At 46.8% G+C, this 23,623-nt stretch overlaps 1 protein-coding gene across 12 annotated transcripts in view; it reads right to left on the reverse strand.

The window, feature by feature from the left end:
* Positions 1–23,623, reverse strand: part of CEP63 (centrosomal protein 63) — a 51,363-nt gene that overhangs the window by 2,979 nt on the left and 24,761 nt on the right. For 5 of the 12 annotated variants that reach the window (XM_073360361.1, XM_073360352.1, XM_073360356.1 and 2 more), the window contains 9 exons: positions 21,426–21,662; positions 20,965–21,110; positions 19,968–20,102; positions 19,270–19,384; positions 9,511–9,708; positions 6,887–6,973; positions 4,425–4,630; positions 2,650–2,968; positions 132–365 (listed from right to left, as the gene is read on the reverse strand). In XM_073360361.1, the coding sequence (XP_073216462.1) occupies positions 207–365; positions 2,650–2,968; positions 4,425–4,630; positions 6,887–6,973; positions 9,511–9,708; positions 19,270–19,384; positions 19,968–20,102; positions 20,965–21,110; positions 21,426–21,662 (1,602 nt within the window). In that variant the 3' untranslated portion in view covers positions 132–206. Of the gene's footprint in view, positions 1–131; positions 366–2,649; positions 2,969–4,424; positions 4,631–6,886; positions 6,974–9,510; positions 9,709–19,269; positions 19,385–19,967; positions 20,103–20,964; positions 21,111–21,425; positions 21,663–23,623 lie in introns of those variants that run through there. The other 7 variants (XM_073360357.1, XM_073360358.1, XM_073360363.1 and 4 more) reach the window with 5 other exon arrangements.

Consider the following 23,623-nt stretch of genomic DNA (forward strand, 5'->3'; position numbering starts at 1 on the left):
CCAGCACAATCACTCCCGCCAGGCAAAGTGTTTTGCTCCAGAGACGAGCACAATTTCCTTGGTTTCCACACTGCTAATTCAGCTTGGGGAATGAGGAGACTTCTTTCCTGCAAGCTCTGAGTTATATTAGGTTCATGGGTACCTCCCCCTCAGTTTGATGTGGTTTAATTAAACCAGTCTTCAAATCCACAGACCTTGAAGAACTGTTACTTCTGGTGTGTGAACTGTTTCACTGTCCTTTCGCTCTCCCTTTTCAGTTCCTCAATGTGAGCATCTAAGCGTTCCAGGATGCGCTGAGATCTCACTTCTTCCTCCTCCAAAAACCTTGCTGCTATTGAGCCAATCGGAGCTGTAGGCAGGGGGCACTAAAGGAAAACAGAGATGTTAACAGGGCTCATGGGCACAGAAATAAACTGCAGCCGGAGGCTTCAACACATGCAATATTCTGGCATTTGACTGTGAGGGGAAAAACAGTGCATTTAATTCAAGTGAAACTGTACTGAACCACAAGCAGTTTCTACATGTTGAGAGAACCTAGAATCTAAGTTATGTCATTATTGACCTTTATTGAGGTAGCAGATTAAGAATCTTAAAAGGTCAGCTGGAAACAGCGACGTTCTAAAAGTAAGGCCCCGGGCGGCTAAGTTAACAAATGACTTAGAAGCAGAAGCCCCATTGGAAGACCTATAGCTGGGATGTCTGCTCTTAAGTCCCTTGCCACACAGCAAGGGGCTAGATTCTGAATCAGAAAGGGACAAGGCCCTCAGGACGCCGCAAAAAGCCAGAAGTAATAGGAAATCAATAATGCAGAGATTGGGTGTGCTTCCAGCCTGTCTGTCACAGTAAAAGAGTGCCAGCCTGAAGGTCAGCAAAAACAGGATTCCAGCCATACTTTCAAAAGGTACAGCACTACATGAGCTGGGCCAAGTCAGGCACCGGGGTCTCATGCTTAGACAAGTCACTGATACAACAATACAGTCCTATTTTGCTAGTTGTGGGGCACACAGGGAGAGATACTGACTCTCCAGGTAGCTTCAGCCAGGCTCCAACAGCAGTGAAAAATCCCATAACACTATCTTGGCGCATGTAACTGCTCTTCATAACAAGGAATTCGCATATCCAGGGCTGGGTGGGAGCTACTATTGCATGGAAAATGACTTCCACAGTTACCTACCCGACCACTGCACTTCTAGGGGGAATCCTGGTCCCTGGGAAGTCAGTGGTAAAATTCCTGTTGACTTCAATGGAGCAAGGATTTCATACTCAGTGCTGAACTTTCTACACAGCTTTAGGGTAACTCAAGACTATGAAAGAGGTTATATAAAACCACTGTCTAATGCAAGTCTGAATCATTACAATGGTTTTATTACGTGAGTTTAGCCACCTTTTCCCGTCCATATTACTCACCCACCCGCCGCTGCCTGTCTCTTGCTACTGCGGGAATGAGTTTCTGAGCAGACTATGAAGTCCCTGCTTTCTGTTAGGTAATGTTCAAGGAGGCAGTACGGGTTTGTGATGCACAATTCCCATGTAGCTGGGAGGAATGTGCTGAGCTCCCATCACACTCCTATTCAGCCAGCCCTTGTTGATAAATTGCCATGTGTTCTTTCAAATAAAAAGAGAAGCTGGTTCTGCCACTCACTTGCTTCCCCCAGACAGCTCACCCCCTGAAAGGGGGACATTTCGAAGCTAAGTTTTAAACTACATTAAAAATGAGGGGAGACTTTCAGAGAAGGGAATGTTGGGGGAAGGGAAGGGGAGGTAAAATATGAGATCAGGAAGGAGCTGTTGTCCATCAGGGAAAGCCTGCCTTCAATTTCTTGGTAAGAGAAGACAACTGGGTGAAATCTAAGAGGCTTTCTCTGTATGTGGAAATCACCAAGACAGAAAATCCTGGCCTTTCACGGATATGCAGGGGCTAGTCTCATCCAGTTTACTGCCACTTCTCCAATCACCGTTTTTTGGGGGTTTTTTTGGTGACAAATGCTGCCTGCTGGCAACCTCCCTTTCTCTACTAATGCTGTAGGGGAGTGATCTACCAGGGGCAGCCCTTTAAGAGCCATAAAATGGTGACAAATTACAGTGTGTGGGTTGCAGAGAACCAAAAAACCCCATGTGCCCTCCAATCAGTACTAGGAAAAATATGTGAACTAATTGCCTACCTCAGAAACTTGATTTCATCCCCCCCATCCCCTATATTTTCAGCATAGCAGTTTTTCCTCTCCTACAAAATATTAAATGTCTGAGCCAAGTTTCACCAAACAGATACTGATACAGAATATTTAATAACTGAAGCAGGTTGCTTCCGTCAGTTGGTACACAACTCCAGTATCAAGGGAGAAGTTCACTACAGGCTGAACCAACTCGGAGTTTAGAATTCGTATTTCAGCAGAAAGTCTTGCCCCAAAGTGTTCTGGGAAATAATCTTATTCCAAACCGTCATTCTAGTTATTAGAGTATTCATCATCCCAGTACTATTAGTTTTCCTGGCTTTGGGTTACAATGTACCTCTACGTGCACACACAGTATAGTGGTGTTTAAAAGGTGGTCTCTGAAACCTGCTTATATTTGTCATATAAGAGAATAGAGAATCCTGACTATATCCCTTCTCTCTGAACAGTGACCAACAGCTCCTATATTACTACTTACCAAGGGCACAAGTTCTCTCCGTTGACTGGAGACTGACTTCCTGGATGTATCGTCAGTGAAATCTTGTTTTCCATCCAGCACAGGGGACAAAGGGTCTGTTCCTGGCAGCGAGTCAGAGGACAGGGATTCCTTAGAGCTGCTCCTACTGACATGGGGGTTCGATCCGCCTGATGCATCTGACACAGCGCCCATCCCAGGCAACACATGGTGGGCTTTCAGATTCTGGATCTCCCCTTTGTAGTGCTGAATGGTCTTTTCAAGCCTGGCCTGCAGTTTCCTTTTTTCTTCCTCATGTTTGTGCTGCAGCTCCTGGGTTCTTCTGGAGAGCAGGACAGAAAGCATAAATCTAAAATCAGGATAGTTTGGCTCTGTTTTACAGATCTTATGCAAGGGCTTTTTCTTGGAAAAGTTCAGAGAGGTTAGTCCTCACTTTCTTAATAGGCTTGGCGATTCAAACTGGCTGCTATCACTTGTTTTCACAAGGCCCCAGAAGTACATCCAGTCTCCAGGGAATTCACAACACCACTTATTCTATTGTTCTAGTCATTTGAAGTATTACAGTCTGTGGCACATCCTATTACGACCACAGCTTCCTGTACCACAGCTAATTCCTCCACAAAAACCAGTACAAGTTAACTGAGGAGAATGCATGCATGCTTCGAATATGTGCTAATTTTGCTACACAAAAGCAGCTAAGCATAGCAGCAATAAAGAGCACCAGTAAGGGCATGTCTACACAGCCTTCAACGGTGAGTTAGCAGTAAAGGGAAATCATGTCTTACTAATCTATTAGAGTTCTTTGAAGGGGTCTACAAACATGTGGACAAGGGGGATCCAGTGGACATAGTGTACTTAGATTTCCAGAAAGCCTTTGACAAGGTCCCTCACCAAAGGCTCTTACGTAAATTAAGTTGTCATGGGATAAGAGGGAAGATCCTTTCCATAGATTGAGAACTGGTTGAAAGACAGGGAACAAAGGGTAGGAATAAATGGTAAATTTTCAGACTGGAGAGGGGTAACTAGTGGGGTTCCCCAAGGGTCACTCCTAGGACCAATCCTATTCAACTTATCTGGAGAAACGGGTAAACAGTGAGGTGGCAAAGTCTGCAGATGATACTAACCTGCTCAAGATAGTTAAGACCAAAGCAGACTGTGAAGGACTTCAAATAGATCTCACAAAACTAAATGACACTTTACAGGGTATTCAGATTCAAAACACAGAGGATCCCCCTCTGGGCAAAACCTTAAAGTTACAGAAAACAGGAATAAACCTCCCTCTTAACACAAGAAAAATTCACATAAAACAAAAAGATAAACTAATCCGCCTTGCCTGGGCTGGATGGACCTTTGGTCTGACCCAGTATGGCCATTCTTATGTTCTTATGAAGGTGCAGCTTGGGCTCTGAAGTCCAGCCCCATTCCCTAGACTTCAGAGCCCGAGGTTGCACAGTCAAAGCGCAGTCTAAAAAGTTACTTTTAGACTGCTAGTGCAAGCCCCACTAATCCAATTCTGTCAACCCAGGCTGGGAGCCCCACTGTCAAATCCAAAATGCTGTGGAGACGTAGCCTAAGATGCCAGCTAGCACTGCAGAACAAAGATAACAGGGACTAAAAGCTATTGCTCCATTTAAAGCACAACAGCAAATTCCAGAATGGTCTTGTGTCAGAGTTTTGGGGTAGATATTCTGTACAAATGTGGCATCAGAAATCTATTCGTGTGCCTTCGACTTTCCTTTGTAATAGAACAAAAAACTGTCCCCATGCCATGCTCTCACCTGCATTCTGTATCCTTGATCTCAGTCACTTTGCTTTGCATTTGCTGCACGATGCTCTCATACTTGTCCCGACAGACCTGAGTGGAGAGCTCTAACTTCGCTCTAGTCTCTGCCAAGTTCTTCTGCAGTTGCTGGTTCTCAGACTCTAATTTATTTAGTGCTGTGGTGTAGCTTTCTTGAATGTCTGTTACATGGACATCTTTTGCCTAACAAAGGGAGAGATGTTGAAGTCAATCCAAACTTGTATTTTTCAGGATTTTTACAGAGATAATCTAGATCCAGAGCACAGATAAACCACGTTCTTCCTAGAACATATTCTAGGAGTCCCATTTTAAGGAGTGAAATTTCCAGGCTTTTTACTAGCAATACCACCTCCAGAGGGTAAATCAACTGCTGCTCTCTTATTGAGTCTGCAACCAGACAGAATGAGCTAAACAAGCAGAGATGTGAATTTCCTTCATTCATCTCACTGAGAGTGAACTTACAAGCCAAATTTGGGAGTCACTTAACTGCTAAATGACTCCTCAGGCACACCCAAACAAGTGTTTGCGCACTGGTGCGGCTAGATGTACTAGGCACCTTCCATTTATTTGAATGGGCTTTACATAGGGAATGACTTCTTTCCTGCTGCAGCAAAGTGGCAAAGTAAGGACTTGGGACTGACAAACCTAGAATTCTGCCTCCAAGAACATATTATAGACAAAAGAAACTCCCTCTGTGCAACCCCTCCCCTCCACACACACACGTAACATAGCCAACGCCAGGTCTGTGGGCATGAGCAGAAATGTATATAGTTCTGAAATACGACTTCCAATCTTTTCTCTGAGTTTCACACATTAATTACTTACGTTGTTAAGCCATTCAAAAGCAGGAATGGGTTGTTTGTACACAACTATAGTGATTCAGTTTTTGACATCTAGTTCTCTCCCTGCCCCCTTTTCTAACTGGGGAAAGGAAATTTCTATTTCCCAACTGTTTTTCCTCTATAGACTTTCCCCTTCTTTCTTTTTGTCCATTCACAGACAACCCCAAAGCTGTACCTTGGAAAAAGTTCAGAGACCACCAGTTAAGTCTTCAACTTGCTGATAGGCTTGGTAATTCAAACTGGCTGCTATCACCGTCTATTCCATTCTATTCGGGTTCTTACGATGCCCTTATGTCCACAGTATCTCAGCACTATCTAGTTGTGCATTAATCAATGAGACTAACATCTGTCACATGTGATTTGTTCTCTTTCTCATCCTCTACCCAGGTAGGAGAATTGTGTATGCAGCATACAATTGTGTGTTGGTGGGGTTGTCAGGGTTGGTGTTTTTTTTTGAAGAGGTCTGTGAGACTCTGGGTTTATATTAAAGAAAGCAGGTTGGACATGTGTGCCTAGCACTTCAATGGGAAATGGTGAGGTTTGGGATGGTCTTTAGTTCCTGGGAGTCTCAGACTGGCCCCGGAGAAAACTATTTCTCTTGCACAAACTGCAGACTTCCGACAACTTAGTACGTTTTAGAGCTGGTTGAAAAACAAACATTTGTATTCTCCATAAATAAATAAAATGCCCCAGAAATATCTTCCCTCGGAATGTTTCTGCTACTTCATTTTAGTGTCACTGATTTTACTTTCCTGTGCATTGCACAGGTGGGGAGTAACCCAGGCTGAAAGGATGTTTTGCTCTGAGAAGTCTCTGCATTAGTGACCAGTATATTCCACCCTTTATGCTAAGCCCCATCTTTCTCTCCCTCCCTATTATTCAGAACTGCCACCCACAGCGACATCTAGTGGTAGCAGCAAGTCAAATAGATTTTCTGTAAATTTACATGTTTTTCAATGCCACATTCCACCAGTGCCTACTGACTAAAGAGAGGGGGGAAAGTCTACCAAATTCCCTCTCACCAGGAAGTAAAATGTATTTTCAGTGCAGTAGCTGCAAGAGCCAGAGTACTTATAGCTCTCAAACTTGTGGAGGAGGCACCAGGGATTTATAGTTAGACTCTTGAATCTGCTCAGAGCTTGAAGGCAAGCTGATAAAAACATGGCATGTACTACAATGTGATGACAGGAGACAGCAGGAGCCAGTGGCTAGGGCACTGAACCAGGGATTGGGAGTCCTGGGTTCTATCCCCAGCTCTGCCACTGGTCTGATGGGTGACCTTGAGTAAGTCACCTCCTCCTTCTGTGCCTCAGTTTCTCCACCTGTGGATAATGTAACAGGGATAATGAAATCAACCTCCTTTCTCAAGTCCTTTGAAATCTACTGATGAAAAGTGCTGTATAAGAGCAAGCTATCATCATAATCTCTGGGTCTCACTTTCCTCAACTGTACAATGGAAGGGAATGATGCTTACCCAGTTTTATCAAGCACTTGGCAGCCTAGGTGTGGAAGGCGATATAAGCACTACTACTATTGCTACCATACAGCCCACCACCAGGACACTAGGTCATCTGAATTGCTATTCCACATTCCATACCCCCAACACACTAGACTCCACCTTCTGCAACATCTCAGAGAGGTGACGGTTCTCCAGCCTCAGGGTTTCCAAATGAACCAGAATCACCTGAGAAGACAGGATGAACACAAATAACTAATCAAAGACCTACATGCTATCTTTTCCCACTTTTAGCTCAAATGCTAATGTAGCTTAGGAAGAAAGTTCTGAGTTGTAGTCCCCACTAAGTTTGCAATGGCACCTGTACAACTTATTTAGTATACACAGTTCAAGCCATCCTATTTTCACATTGGTTTGTAGGATTTTATTGCCCGAGTCTAATTAATGTAAGAGATCTCAAATTGAATTCACAGAATCATAGAAATGAAGGACTGGAAGGGACCTTGAAAAGTCATCAAGTCGAGCCACCTGCACTGAGGCAGGACCAAGTAAATCTTGACCAGGAGTTTGTCCAGCCTGTTCTTAAAAATCTCCAATAATGAGGATGTTATAACTTCCTTTGAAAGCCTATTCCAGAGCTTAATTACCCTAATAGTTAGAAAGTTATTCATAATATCTAACCTAAATCTCCCTTGCTGCAGATTAAGCCTATTACTTCTCATCCTACCTTCAGAGGATATGGAGAACAATCAATCACATTCTCTTTATAAAAGCCCTTAACGTATTAAGGCTGTTAATCAGGTCCCACTCAGTCTTCTTTTCTCAAGAATAAACATGCCCAGTTTTGTTGACTTTTCCTCGATAGTCCAGATTTTCTAAACCTTTTATCACATTTGTTGCTCTCCTCTGGACTCTCTCCAATTTGTCCACATGTTTCCTAAAGTTTGGTGCCCTGAACTGGACACAAAAAGAAAAGGAGTACTTGTGGCACCTGGACACAGTTACTCTAGTTGAGGCTTCACCAATACAAGCAGAGCAGGACAATTACCTGCCATGTCTTACATTATGACGCTCCTGTTAATACACCCCAGAATGACATTAGTCTCTTTTGCAACTGCATCACACTATTGACTCATTCAGTTTGTGATCCCCTATAATCCCCTGATCCTTTTCAGCAGTATTACCACCTAGTCAGTTATTCCACTTTATAGTAATATCATCTGGACCACAATTCCCTGGTTTGTTTATGAAAATATCACGTGGAACTGTGTCAAAAGCCTTACGAAAATCAAGAGGTATCACTTCTACTGCTTCCTCTCTATCCGTCAGGCTAATAACCCAGTCAAAGAAGGAAATTAGGTTGGTTTGGCATGATTTGTTCTTGATAAATCCATGCTGACTATTCCTTATAACCCTGTTATCCTCCAGGTGCTTGCAAACTGATTGTTTAATTATTTGTTCCAGTATCTTGCAAGGTATCAAAGTTCACTGGGTCCTCTTTGTTCCCCCTTTTAAAGATAGGTACTATGTTTGCCCTTCTCCAGCCCTCTGGGATCTCACCTGACCTTCAGGAGTTATCAAAAGGGAATTTCTAACTGTTCTGAGATTGCTTCAGCTAGCTCCCTAAGTACCCTACGATGAATTTAATCAGGCTCTGCCAACTTGAATACATCTACCTTATCTAAATATTCTTTAACCTGTTCTCTCCCTATTTTGGCTTGTGTTCCTTCCCCCTTGTTAACATTAATTGTGCTGAATATCTGAAGCAAAATAGTCATTAAACACCTCAACTTTCTTGATGTTGCTTCTTAGCTCTCCTTCCCCTCTAAGTAAAGGACCTAGTTTCCTTCATCTTTATCTTGCTCCTCATGTATTTATAGAGCCTCTTCTTATTGCCTATTATGTCCTTTGCAAGGTGTAACTCATTCTGTGCTTTAGCCTTTCTGATTTTGTCTCTCCTTGCTTGTGATTTTCTTTTGTACTTCTCCTAAGCAATTCATCCATGTTTCCACTTTTTGTGGGATTCTTTGTTGATTTTCAGGTCATTACAGAGCTCCTTATGGAGCCATATTGGCCTCTTAATATTCTTCCTATCTTTCCTTCGCACTAAGATAATTTGCATGGAGATCAAAATATGGATGGTTACTAAGAGGGGCTCCAGTTTGGATGGGATCACGAAGCCTTCCTCTGGTAATCCTCATTTGCTCATAATCTCCAGATCTACCTCAATGAACAGACTGACTTTCCAGAGACAGCAGCACCATTCTGCTCTTGTTTTAAGAGTCTCTAAATTGAGCTGAAAGCTGCTGCTACTTTGGTACCACATGGAACAATAAGTTGGTTCACCTTGATCAAGCAGAGATTGTCAAGAGTTCCTCTTTGCTCAAGGAAAGCTTCTCTACCCCTTTCCTTCCACACAGCTGACAGCCTAGGATAATGCCAGAGCTCCATAGACAGCTACAATAGGATCCTCCTCACCCAAATCAAACTCAGAAATTTTCTACACCCCTTTTAGAAGGAAAGACGAGTAATGGCTACAGGTTTGGTTAGGAAAGCAAGAGGCTGTGGGGGACACAACAAGGTTAGACAGCTTCCCTGGGAGGCTCTCCAGTCCCTTGCTTTGATCATGCCAGTCTCTGGATCCCACGGCTAAAAACACAAGAGGGAAGGAAAGCATTAGCTTAGCTGAAATACAGGACTCTGTGCTGCAACCCTCAGGGCCCCAAGGGCTGTGGATCAGAGGAAGAGCCTTCAGTCATTTTTACCCTGTGCTCCACAGCTTTTCTCTCTGCTCTTTCAATCTCCATTCTCATTCGTTGCTCCATGTCAGAAGTGGACCCGCTGGACGAGGCGATAGCAATGTCACGCTGGTGCAGCACCTGTGTCAACTGGGAGATCTCCTTTTTCATCCCTTCTAGCTCACTGCTATGAGTTTGTTCAGCCTGAGACAGCTGCTCCTTCAGCTGGAGAGAGATATGTATGAACCACCCATGGATTTTTAAAGGACAAACAGCAAGAAAGCAGATGTGCTGACACATGAGTTATGTATAATTTTAGCACTGGCTGGTGCAGAGCTCTATGCAAGCTTCCTCGGAATCTTCTGTTAACATACTTCAATCCTGACTTATAACAAACTAACTATCTCATCCCTTTGGTGGTCTTCTGCTTCCCCAGTTATCCGTTGGGGTAAGAAGTGGGTTGTGAATAAGTACCCACTGCAGAGCTTAAGCCCGTCAAAAGGGCTGAACACTCACACCCCTCATTGATAGCAGCTGTGAACACTTAAACCTTCTGAAAATCAGCCCACAGATCTCAACCTATCTATAAAGTGCCATATCTGTAGTAGAGATGTAAATATCCATTTAAAAAGTTAACCATTTAAACAATTAAAATTATGTCATGTAATCAGCCCCGGGGTTGGGGGTTAATGGTTAGGATCAGTTAACCGGTAAGACTAATGCTTACCAGTTAACCGTTCAGTATTTTACATCCCTAATCTGACCTATTTCTACAGCACCACAGTCTGTCTATCTAGATACCACACAGCACTCATCACTGTAGTATCTCACGGCCTCCCAAGTACTTAAACATAGAAATAATAGGACCACCACTTTCTCTTTCCTCTTCCCCAGCCTGTGGAGCTGTTTGTGTGTGTAAGTAAATAGGCATGTCTAAGATGAGGTGTCTGTGTATGTGAAGAGCTACATAGAAGAAATGAGATTTCCAGTACGGTCTGAAAGGGGTGTGGTGACTATCCCTTACTTCTTGGTGGGAACAAAGTCTGTAGGCTAGCTCCTGCTCCTGGGAAAGTTCTGTCTGTCACACTGACAAGCCTAACCCCAGTGGCATACTGTTTCACCCTCCCAGCAGGATGTTGCTGTTAAGGTCATAGTTGCGGGGGGGGGGGCGGGGAGATCTCTCAGGTTGCTAGGACCAATCCCATGGAGGGATAACCCAAATATGAGCGGTGTATTCCATGGGGAGCCAGTGCCAAGGGCAGAGCACTAGGGTGATGCGTTCACTGCAGACGGCTGCTGTGTTCTGGGCTAGCATATGGCTGTGTACCTAGATATCTAGACGGATACAAACTCACTCATTACACTTACTACCCTAAAACATGTTCAGATCCAGATCTCAAGAAGTGAAATGGGAAGCACATTATACCACTGGGCCTGCTAGATATCACCTCCTCATCTCAATTCCTTCTACTTTTGCGAATCTGCTGTCATAACCAGGGTCAGAATCGCTCTAAACACATCCCCTCTCAGGAAGGAATCTACAACCCCACATATATGGACAGGATATACGACAGTTAGCCTCACACTAATGTCAAAAAACAGCCACAGTTCTCTGGGTGTTACTTTCTGCACAGAACTATACCACATTTTCCTACCTATAGTAAAATGGAAAAAAAGGTTACCTACCTCTCGTAACTGGTGTTGCTCATGTCCTTTCCAATAGGTGCACGCGCACCACGTGCACGATCATCAGAAGGGTTTTCCCCTAGCGGTACCCGTCGGGTCGGCTATGGATATCCCTGGAGTGGCGCCTTCATGGCGGCGTATATAGCTCCCTGCCAACCCGCCACCTTCTCAGTTCCTTCTTGCTGGAATACTCGGACAGAGGGGAGGCATGTGGGATTTGGAATGAACATGAGCAACACATCTCAAAGAACAAACACTTACGAGAGGTAGGTAACCATTTTTTCTTCTTCGAGTGATTGCTCATGTGCATTCCAATAGGTGACCTCCAAGCAGTTTTCCTGGAGGAGAAGTTCTTCCTGAGTTCGCTTGGTTGCTGGATGCAGGACTGCCCTGCCGAAGGCTGCATCGTCCCTCGCCTGTTAGGTGATGGCGTAATGCAACGTGAAGATGTGGATGGAAGACCGTATTGCTGCCTTGCATGTATCCTGGATAGGGACCTGTTCCAGGAATGCTGCGGATGAAGCCTGTGCTCTTGTGGAGTGCGCCATCAGCGAAGGGGCTGGAATCTTAGCCAGGTCGTAGCACGTCCTGATACAGGACGTGATCCACGATGAAATGCACTGGGACAAGATTGGAAGCCCCTTCATTCTCTGTGATTGCAATAAAGAGCCGTGGTGACTTATGAAATGCCTCTGTGCCCTCAGTGTAGAATGCTAGGGCACGACTGACATCCAGGGAATGGAGCATTTGCTCTCTGTTACTAGCATGGGGCTTAGGGAAGAACACAGGCAAAAATGTCCTAGTTCACATGAAACTGGGAGACTATCTTTGGTAGAAACATGGGGTGAGGGCGTAACAGCATCTTGTCTTTATAAAAGACTGTATAGGGAGGCTCGGAAGTCAGCGCTCTGAGCTCGGAGACCCTTCTAGCCAAGGTTATGGCTACCTTCCAGGAAAGGTAGGACATAGGGCAGGTCACCATGGGCTCGAAAGGCGGCCTCATGAGTGCAGACAGGACCAGGTTGAGGTCCCACTGGGGAATGGGCCGTTGCACCTGGGGATAAAGTCTGTCCAAGTCTTTGAGAAACTGGCCCACCATGGGATTGCTGAAGATTGACCTACCTGCTGCTCCCAGGTGGAAGGCAGAAATGGCAGCCAGGTGTACCCTGAGAGATTATATTGCCAACCCCTGCTGCTTGAGGTATAGTAGGTAGTCCAAAACAAAGGGAATTGGCGCTTGCTGTGGAGGGCTGCCCCTCTGCAGAGACCAGATATGTGGCATGCGTGGAGGGTTTCCTACTTCCCAGCAGGTCTTCCCTCACTGGGTCCGAACACTGAAGCTCAAGCAGATTCAACCATGGAGTTTCCACACCGTGTGGTGGAGGGACTCCAGGTTTGAGTGTTGCAGGCGGCCATGGTCCTGTGTAATGAGGGTCGGGCGCACAAGAAGGGCTTGTGGTCTGTCCACTGAGAGGTTCAACAGCATGGTGAATCAGTGCTGGTGGGGTCACGCTGGCACTATGAGGATCAAGGAAGCCCCTTCCTGGCGAGTCTTGAGGAGGACTTTGTGTATGAGAGGGAAGAGCGGGAACGTGTACAGCAGGTGACTCGTCCACAAAAGGTGAAAGGCGTCCGTGATGGATCCTGGGCTGTGGTTCAGAAACTAGCAGAACCGCTGGCACTTCCTGTTGCTCCGCATCGTGAACAGTTTACGTGGGGAAAGCCCCATCTCTGGAAAATCGTATGCACGATGTCCAGCCTGAGGGACCATTCGTGATTGTGAAACGCCCAGCTGAGGCAATCGGCCAGCTCATTTTGTACAGGCTGACATATGCCCCAACAGTTTCATGCAATTTCTGGCCATCATTGTGGGGAAATCGGTGAAGTTTTTCAATAATGTCCCTGAGTCCTTGAAAATGCAGCTCGGGCAGGAATGCCCTGGCCTGCATGGAGTCCAAGAGAGCTCCTATGAATTCTATTCTCTGCATCAGGACTAGTGTAGATTTGGGCACATTCAACATGAGGCCCAGCCTGAGGAAGGTGGCCCGAGACAGAGAGACATGCTTCACAGCCTGTGCTTGCAACTTGGCCTTCATGAGCCAGTCGTCCGCCACACACTTCATGGATACCCAGGAGGGGCACCGAAAGCCCAAATGGGAGCACCCTGAACTAGTAGTGCTGGCCACTGACCATAAAGTAAAGAAACCGTCTGTGGGCCGGAATAATGGAAATATGAAAGTACGTATCTTTCAAGTCAAGGGTGGCATACCAGTCCCCTGGATCCAGGGAAGGAATGATGGAGGCCAGAGAGACCATGCGAAACTTTCTTCCGGCAGCTCACGGAAGCTACTAGATCGCATGCCCTGATTCTCATGGGTGACTTTAATTTTCCTGATATCTGCTGGGAGAGCAATACAGCGGTGCATAGACAATCCAGGAAGTTTTTGGAAAGCGTAGGGGACAATTTCCTGGCGCAAGTGCTAGAGGAGCCAACTAGGGGGGGTGCTTTTCTTGACCTGCTGCTCACAAACCGGGTAGAATTAGTGGGGGAAGCAAAAGTGGATGGGAATCTGGGAGGCAGTGACCATGAGTTGGTTGAGTTCAGGATCCTGACGCAGGGAACAAAGGTAAGCAGCAGGATACGGACCCTGGACTTCAGGAAAGCAGACTTCGACTCCCTCAGGGAACGGATGGCCAGGATCCCCTGGGGGACTAACTTGAAGGGGAAAGGAGTCCAGGAGAGCTGGCTGTATTTCAAGGAATCCCTGTTGAGGTTACAGGGACAAACCATCCCGATGAGTCGAAAGAATAGTAAATATGGCAGGCGACCAACTTGGCTTAATGGTGAAATCCTAGCGGATCTTAAACATAAAAAAGAAGCTTACAAGAAGTGGAAGGTTGGACATATGACCAGGGAAGAGTATAAAAATATTGCTCGGGCATGTAGGAATGTTATCAGGAGGGCCAAATCGCACCTGGAGCTGCAGCTAGCCAGAGATGTCAAGAGTAACAAGAAGGGTTTCTTCAGGTATGTTGGCAACAAGAAGAAAGCCAAGGAATGTGTGGGCCCCTTACTGAATGAGGGAGGCAACCTAGTGACAGAGGATGTGGAAAAAGCTAATGTACTCAATGCTTTTTTTGCCTCTGTTTTCACTAACAAGGTCAGCTCCCAGACTGCTGCGCTGGGCATCACAAAATGCGGAAGAGATGGCCAGCCCTCTGTGGAGATAGAGGCGGTTAGGGACTATTTAGAAAAGCTGGACGTGCACAAGTCCATGGGGCCGGACGAGTTGCATCCGAGAGTGCTGAAGGAATTGGCGGCTGTGATTGCAGAGCCACTGGCCATTATATTTGAAAACTCGTGGCGAACCGGGGAAGTCCCGGATGACTGGAAAAAGGCTAATGTAGTGCCAATCTTTAAAAAAGGGAAGAAGGAAGATCCTGGGAACTACAGGCCAGTCAGCCTCACCTCAGTCCCTGGAAAAATCATGGAGCAGGTCCTCAAAGAATCAATCCTGAAGCACTTGCATGAGAGGAAAGTGATCAGGAACAGCCAGCATGGATTCACCAAGGGAAGGTCATGCCTGACTAATCTAATCGCCTTTTATGATGAGATTACTGGTTCTGTGGATGAAGGGAAAGCAGTGGATGTATTGTTTCTTGACTTTAGCAAAGCTTTTGACACGGTCTCCCACAGTATTCTTGTCAGCAAGTTAAGGAAGTATGGGCTGGATGAATGCACTGTAAGGTGGGTAGAAAGCTGGCTAAATTGTCGGGCTCAACGGGTAGTGATCAATGGCTCCATGTCTAGTTGGCAGCCGGTATCAAGTGGAGTGCCCCAAGGGTCGGTCCTGGGGCCGGTTTTATTCAATATCTTCATAAATGATCTGGAGGATGGTGTGGATTGCACTCTGAGCAAATTTGCGGATGATACTAAACTGGGAGGAGTGGTAGATACGCTGGAGGGGAGGGATAGGATACAGAAGGACCTAGACCAATTGGAAGATTGGGCCAAAAGGAATCTGATGAGGTTCAATAAGGATAAGTGCAGGGTCCTGCACTTAGGACGGAAGAACCCAATGCACAGCTACAGACTAGGGACCGAATGGCTAGGCAGCAGTTCTGCGGAAAAGGACCTAGGGGTGACAGTGGACGAGAAGCTGGATATGAGTCAGCAGTGTGCCCTTGTTGCCAAGAAGGCCAATGGCATTTTGGGATGTATAAGTAGGGGCATAGCGAGCAGATCGAGGGACGTGATCGTTCCCCTCTATTCGACATTGGTGAGGCCTCATCTGGAGTACTGTGTCCAGTTTTGGGCCCCACACTTCAAGAAGGATGTGGATAAATTGGAGAGAGTCCAGCGAAGGGCAACAAAAATGATTAGGGGACTGGAACACATGACTTATGAGGAGAGGCTGAGGGAGCTGGGATTGTTTAGCCTGCAGAAGAGAAGAATGAGGGGGGATTTGATAGCTGCTTTCAACTACCTGAAAGGGGGTTCCAAAGAGGATGGCTCTAGACTGTTCTCAATGGTAGCAGATGACAGAACGAGGAGTAATGGTCTCAAGTTGCAGTGGGGGAGGTTTAGATTGGATATTAGGAAAAACTTTTTCACTAAGAGGGTGGTGAAACACTGGAATGTGTTACCTAGGGAGGTGGTAGAATCTCCTTCCTTAGAGGTTTTTAAGGTCAGGCTTGACAAAGCCCTGGCTGGGATGATTTAACTGGGAATTGGTCCTGCTTTGAGCAGGGGGTTGGACTAGATGACCTTCTGGGGTCCCTTCCAACCCTGATATTCTATGATTCTATGATTCTAACTTTACTTTCCTTATGAATTTGTTACGGTCTCGCAGAGCCAAAATAGACCAGAGCCCACCCTTGGCCTTGGGGATGGAGAAATAGCGGGAGTAGTCCCAAACTACTGAGGAACCTCCTCTATTGCCCAAGAGAGAGGGGTGATTGCACTTCTTGCAGGAGTAGTTCGTGAGAAGGGTCCCTGTAGAGGGACAAGGAAGGGGGGTAGGAGGGAATAGAATTGGACAAAATATCCCACGTCCACCGTGCTTAGAACCCAGTGATCTGATGTGATCTGAGACCAAGCACAGTAGAAGTGAGAGTAAATTCACGAAGAGGGGGTAAGGATCCGAGCTCGGTACTGGTGCTCTGTCCTCGGGCGCATCTTCAAAAGTTTGGCTTTGGGCCCGGGGGGGGCTGTTTGGAAGAACCCTGGCCTGGGCCTGAGGAGGACTGACGGGCATCTCCTATGATTCCTGACCCTGTCTCCAGCACAAGTCTCGCCTCAGGGGCCCAGAATAGAAGCGGGATGGGGGCTGAGACTTAAATGGCTTTCTTTGGGATGCAGGGGTCTGGATTCCCAAAGACTTTAGAGTCGCCCATGAGCCCTTAAGACTGTTCAAGCAAGAGTCCGTATTTTGGACAAACAAGCCTGCACAGTCAAAGGATAGGTCCTGGATGGTGTTCTGGACCTCCGGTGGTATCCCGGACACCTGCTGCCACGCGCTGTGTCTCATTGTAACGGTGGAGGCCATAGTCCGAGCCGCCAAGTCTGCCACGTCTAACGCAGCCTGGATGGAGGATCTTGGGACCACTCTGCCCTCTTCGAGAAGCACATCAAATTCCTTGTGCGAGAAAGCCGGGAGCAACTCCTGAAACTTTGTTAAAGTGCTCCAGGAATTGAAAGCATAGTGGCTGAGTACCACTTGCTGGTTGGCCACTCGAAGCTGGAGCCCCACAGTCAAGTAGACCTTTCAGCCGAAAAAGTCCAGCTGCTTAGCATCCCGTGACTTTGGACCGGCACCTGGCTGCCCCATCACTCCTTATGGTTTGCCACTTTGACCACTAGAGTCCCTGGGTTGGTGGGTGGGTGAAGACGTGTTCATACCCTTTCTGCGGCACAAAATAATGTCTCCCCACCCCCTTAGCAGTGGGTGGTATAGGGGCCAGACTCTGCCAGAGCACCCTAGTAGCATTCTGGATAGTTCTTATCAGGGACACAGCCACACTAGATGGACCCTCCAGGGCAAGGATGTCCACCATCGGGTCCGACTCCTCTGTGACCTCCTCTGCCTGGAGGTTTAGGGCCACCCTCCTAAGGTGGTCCTGGTATCCCCTGGTGTCCACTGCTGGCAGGGTGGTGGCGCTGCCTGCCACCGCCTAGTCTGGCGAGGAGGAGGAGGAGGTCCGTGGGACCAGGTCTTCCTGCCCTTCTGGCTCCCTGGAGGCTGGGTCAGGTGTGTCAGTCCCTCCGTGACTGGAGGTGGCTCCAGTACAACTGGTGGTACTGGTTCGGGTGCTGCTCCTAAGCGTGACAGCCCAGAGTCCTTGTCTCATGCAGGATCCTCCGGAGCCCTGGGTGTGTGATGAGACACGGACATTGCTGAGGATGGGGCACAGGGTGCAGATGTCATCAATGCAGCCCTGGAGCCCTGAGCCTGATGATTGGCCCTTTTGGACTGCTTGGGCCTTTGTACTCGGCCCTGCCACTGGGGTGGCCAGGATACCACCGGTACCGACGAGTCCACAACTCTGCAGTGCCAGGACCACAAGTGGTACTGGCTGCATCAGGAGACAGAAAACTCAGCCTCCGACTTGGAAGAGTACTCTGAGCCCGACCACAAGGAGAGAGAGCCTGATGGTGCCAGGGAGCGGTACCGGGGTAATGGGTAGAGGAGCTGTAACATCATGGGCTTGCTGTGATGATGAACACGGGCCAGTGCCACCATCACTGCCATGAAGGATGCCGGAGATGGTGCCACATGGAGCACCGTCATAGATGCCACAGATGGTGCTGTTGTCAGTGCCGCTGACAGTGCCTGAACTTGAGCCGGCATCTGCAGCGGTGCCGTCGCTCACATCTGCGGGGCCGGGACTGCGCCGTCATGGCAATAAGGTCCCACATTGCCTTGTAGGCATCCAGTGTGGAGGGAAGGTCGAGCTCTTCAGGAGGATTTGGAGGAATCCACCAGCACTGAACTCGACGGACCTCTGATCGGGGCCAGAATCAATGGTGCCAGGTCTTGAGAGCCAAGCCGTGGGTGTCCTGCCACAGGATGCACCCCGCTGGAATCCCCTTGCGGCTTCTTACCAGAGGGAACGACCCCCATCCGCCTTCTTTTTCTTATGAGGCACTGGGGACTGTAAGCGGTGAAGAGGTCTTTCCTCGGTGCACTGAGGCTGGGGCGCTGCACACTGACGATGCCGGTGACATTTCCAGTACCGGCTGAGGGCAGAGGGCCAACTCCATCAGGAAGAGCTTTAAATGATAGTCCTGCTCTCTCTTAGTCCTGGGTCTAAAGCTCCTGCAAATTGGTCACTTGTCTGTCTGATGACCTTCTCCTAGGCACTTAACACAAGCAGCGTGTGATCACCTCTGGGCATAGGTTTCGTACACCTCTCGCATGCCTTAAACTCCTGTGACTGAGGCATGCCCCGGTGCCTGGGGAAAACCAGGGTGGGGGGGAGCCCCTCAAAGTAAGCTTAACTACTATACAACTATTGATTAACTATTTACAAATAAGAAAAGGGAACCACTAGGTAGCCATTTGAGAATGCAAGAGACTGAGCTGCTACAACGACCATCACTGGCAGTAAGACCGACCTGAGCAGGCAGCGGGTCGGCAGGGACCTATATACACCGCCATGAAGGCGCCACTCCAGGGGTCTCCACAGCTGACCTGACAGGTACCGCTAGGGGAAAACCCTTCTGACGATCATGCACACAGTGCGTGCACACACCTATTGGAATGCAATGATCAATCACTCGAAGACGAACTGCTATGTCAGTGAGGCCCTTCCATTGCTTATTTCCTTCAGCCATCCACTGCCACTTTTAAAAGCACAGACCAAGACTACGCTCTTCCACTCAAGGTTAAAAAAAAAAAAAGACATAAGGGAAAGTTGCGTGTGGGATCCTCAGTTCTCTCCCACCCCTTCATTCTGAGCAACCATTTCCCCCACAACATACTCTGTTCCTTCATCCCTTTCTTTGCTTTGCTAATACAGAGCACACAGAGTTGTTGTGGGCAACTGTGCTAGTTAGTCCTCAAACCTCGCTCCCACTCTAAGACTCAGGGGTCTTACCTTTTTAATCTCAGCCTTGGCCAGGCAGTGGTGTTCTTCCGTCACCCGCAGCTCTTTGCACTTCTCTGTCAGCTCCTTGCTCAGCTGTATACACCTGGCATTTATGGCTCCCAGGCTGGGGGCAGAAACAAAGAAACAAATCACAATTTAAAAACACCCCCCATGAGCCACAATGCAGGTTATCTCAGGAAACCAGCATTCACACATCTATCCTCTCTACCGAAGTCATTTTGACAGACCAAGACTACTGCAATCTTTTCTGATTAGATACAGCCATTTCTCTTTTCCTTACCAAAGGAAAGTTACCAACTTCCCTTGTAAACCGGGGATCTTCTCTACAGATCCATCAGTGGAGAAATTCAATCACAGTTTTTACTCAGAACAGGAAAGATGAGATGTAGCTCTCAGCAGCTGACTGGCTATTTAGTTTAACAAAGATTTCCCTCTCCACTACAAAGGAAAATGACATGTCTAAGCATACTAAAGAAAATATTTTTTAAAACTTAAAAAGGTATATTTAACAAACAAACAAACCAACCCTAACATCCCACTGTGGTAAGATTTTAGACTCAGATTTCTATGGACTCTTAAAATACTAGTGGTTTGGACGATTTTACTGTGGTTAACAGTGCTGGTGAATAAGACATTATATATGCCATATTGTCTGTGTGTGACTGAATTTTGAAGTTGTCCTCTACCTGCCCTCAAGACGAGCCACCTCTGACTGTAGGTTCTTTTCATTCTTCTGTGCAAGATCCAACTGCAGGAGTACGTGCTCCAGCTCTGGGAACTCCTGTGACAGCCATTTCTCACGCAGGTGTTCTTCCAGTGACCTATGCACAAACACAGGACCATCCGAGAAGGCCTTAGTCTCTTGACACACCTCATCCCCCTGTGTATTGATATAAGAACAGTGATATTTTCTATTCTCTGACAACACAAGGCAGTCCAATAAAAGACATTACCTCACCCATCTCGTCTCTACTCTAGCTCTACAAAATCCACCAAGATGTAATGCTATAATGTGGCATCTGTGGATATTCTGGATGCCCCAAGCATCTCATCCTGATGACAGGCCCATGTTTGAATTCAGTCAGATTATGACAGGCCGCCATCAAATTAGTAAAAAACCAACACAACTGGGCAATTTCAATCCCACTGGCAGATGCTCAGTAATCCCTGCTGCAGGGAAAGGCATAGCTGCTAGATCTCTGTGTATACTTCAGTGTCTCTCTCCACCAGTATCAAGGCAGAAAGCGGCTGATGCCTTTGCCACAATCATTATAACCTTGCTGAAGCCTTGACCCTATGCCCTTAAAGTTAATGGGACCTTTGCACTGACTTCAATGAGCACATTTAGTGGCCAAAAGATGTTTTCTCTCTCCACTACTCACCTGAAATGCACGAAAAGGGAATCAAACCACAATTCACTGACTCAGGAAACCTACCAGAGAGCCAAGGCTGAACCCCTCTGTATTTACAATACTTCTTCGCTGTTTGGATGCCGACTGCTTTTGAAGCAAATGAAGAACAGGCACCCTTACCTTACAGTGTCCCCCTACAGCATACTAACAGCCATGAGCTCAGACTCCAAGCATACAGAAAGAGCTCCACAGGCTCAGAGAGTCACTTAAGGTCACAGATCTACATTGAGTGGGGTGATGGCCAACCACATTTAGATGCCAAGGATCAGACCTGGTAAGGAGCTCCTTGCTGTGCAGGGTTTCAGTTACGCTGGCCAGCTCCTTATGTAACTGCTCCTGATGCATCTTTGAGCTCTTAATGAAATCCTCCTGGGACTGCAGAGTGACTCTCAGCTCCAACTTCTCCTCTTGTAATACCTACAAGAGAGGAAATGGAAGTTACTGTTGCAGGAATGGACAGAATCAGTTTAGTATAGTTGGGCTGGAAATGAATTGTATTTTCAGATGCCAAAAGAAGCATTAGATGGGTAATGGGCTCACAATGCCACATGGGTACAAAGCTGGCCTCACGGCCAGCTTGGAGCCTCACACAAAGGCATTGATGGAAGGGTGGGAGATCTCCAGGGTGACTGTACCTCCCAGGTGATAATCGCATCTTGAGATGGTAAGGGAATGCACTGAACTACCCCCAGCACCCTCCATGGACAGCTCTCACTGCTACTTCTCACAAACCTCCAGCATTTTCTTAGAATGCCCCAGCTCCTCTTGGACTCTTTGGTGATCCTCCAGAATCTTCTGATTGGCTCCAGTCAAGTCATCCACTCTCATGTTAAGCCTCTCCACCTCCAGCTCATTGGCACAGATGGTATCATTGGCTCGCTCCAGCTTGCTGGTTAAATGCTGGATTTCCGATTGGCTGGCCAGTTGCACAGATTCCAGCATCTGCTTCCGATTGGTGAGCTGAGTCTGCTGACAGAGGTTGTTGCTGTGTTATAGCTAAATTACATATAAAGAGAGGTGAAATAAACAGATTCGAAGCTTCATGAAGGCTCCACACCGATACTTCTCGATGCAACATGCCATTTTCTCTGAAAGCAGTGCTGCCCTTCAGGGAACAACAGGAGGTGCTGCGTCAGGATTGTACATAGGTGAGGCCTTTGAGGTGGGGAGAAGAAAGGAATTGACGGCATCCTTATGATTCCAAAAGAGGTTCTGAGGGCATCTAAAGAAAGAGAATCTCTGAAGCAGACAACCCACACTGCCCAAGAGATTGAACAAACAGTAAAGCGGCCTAAGTTCCCTGTCCATCAACCTAGGGGTTAGATCTAGCCAGAGGACAAAGTGGAAGCAGATTTGGAAATACCATATATGAACTACAAAGCCAGGCAAATCTGTTAATCCCACATGGAGACAAGGAGCAACTCCTGACAGATGGAAAAGGAATCAAATAGAAATTAGAAACTGGAGTGACGGCAACAGCCAGTCATGTTCTGTTTCATGCAGTGAATCTCCGGTACTAGAAGCTTGCTAGAACACTCACTTTCTTGAGATTTGAAGGTTTTATTGTTTTAAATGTAAATTAGAGAAAGGAATAGAATACTTACATTAAACATATCACTGACAAACAATACCTTCCCTATTATTTGCAGACTGACATAATTTAAAAAAATGAGTAATGTCATATGCCTCTAAGAACATTCACTTTCTGAACACCTTTTTTATGTAGTGCCCAATATACGCAGTGTTGTCATTACCCTTGCAAACAATACACAAACCTGGATCACAAGGACCAATGGCTATGAAAGTAAAAGCATGTGGTTGCCCGAGATGGCCCAATAAACCAACATGCCAGACTGGCTGAATTCATGGACAGTTTCTGCAATAAATGGAAAGCCTGAAAGTAAAAGTTAAGACCCACAAAGGAAAGGCCTAGCCATAATCTCCTATGGTGCCATGTAGGAGGCCCAGTTTTGGTTGCCAGCCTTTAGTTTATTAGGCTGGCAGGGATGGAGGGAAGGCACTCCTCACTGGGCAAGAGAAAGCCACGGTCTACTCCAGAGTAACCTGCACAGTTACAGTGACAAAATGGAATCCAGTCGTCCTTAGCTGGAAAAATGGCACCCCTGACTAATGGGTTGGGTGGGGGCAAGAGTGTGCATGGGATCTGCAGATCTCATCCAAGCCTTTGTCAGAAAAAAACAAAACCAGAAAATGCTGTCAGGATGTGTTTGTGACAGGTTTTATTTTTTAAGGTTGAGATTTCCAACGCAGTCATGAGGATTTAGGCTTCCATCACATTTGCCAATAAAGGTGAGCTTAAGTCCCCGAGACTGCTTTGGAAATTGCAACGTAAATGTCCCATTTTTCTGCTACACTGTGATCTAACACACTGGCCAGTGCTCCAAGGACACGTCTCTCCTTGGAAGACTGAAATAGCAAGGAGAGAGACAGCAGCGGTGAGACCTTCTGCTCAAAGGCCCACTCGGCATTTGTGGATCTGCTAGTGTTGGCCCCTCATAAAGCGCCATTAGTGCCAACTCCAATCCTGTCAACACAAACTGCAAAACTCCTCCTTGCCAGAGCTTCCACTCAGCAGCAATTCAGGTGCCCATTAAGTGAAAAGCTCCCAACAAGAGCTTATCATCAGCATTTGCTGTAATTGTGTCAGTGTAAGCATCTTCACAGCTGGGGTCTCGGTCAGCTCATCAGACTGCTGCAGCAGCATTAGCTCGGGAATGGATTAACTTTTCAGGAACAACAGCACCATTCTGCTCCTGTTTTAAGAGCCTCAAAAACAGAGCTAGAAACTGCTGTTGCTTTGCTACCGTGTGGCAAATGCCTTTTGTACGACAAGACTATTTTCAAAGAGCAACTTCTGTATAGCTGCAGCTACACAGCTGAGGATTGGCAGGTACATAGCTTTGAACAGG

Source organism: Lepidochelys kempii, chromosome 9, assembly GCF_965140265.1.
Source record: "Lepidochelys kempii isolate rLepKem1 chromosome 9, rLepKem1.hap2, whole genome shotgun sequence".
NCBI classification, from domain to species: Eukaryota; Metazoa; Chordata; order Testudines; family Cheloniidae; genus Lepidochelys; species Lepidochelys kempii.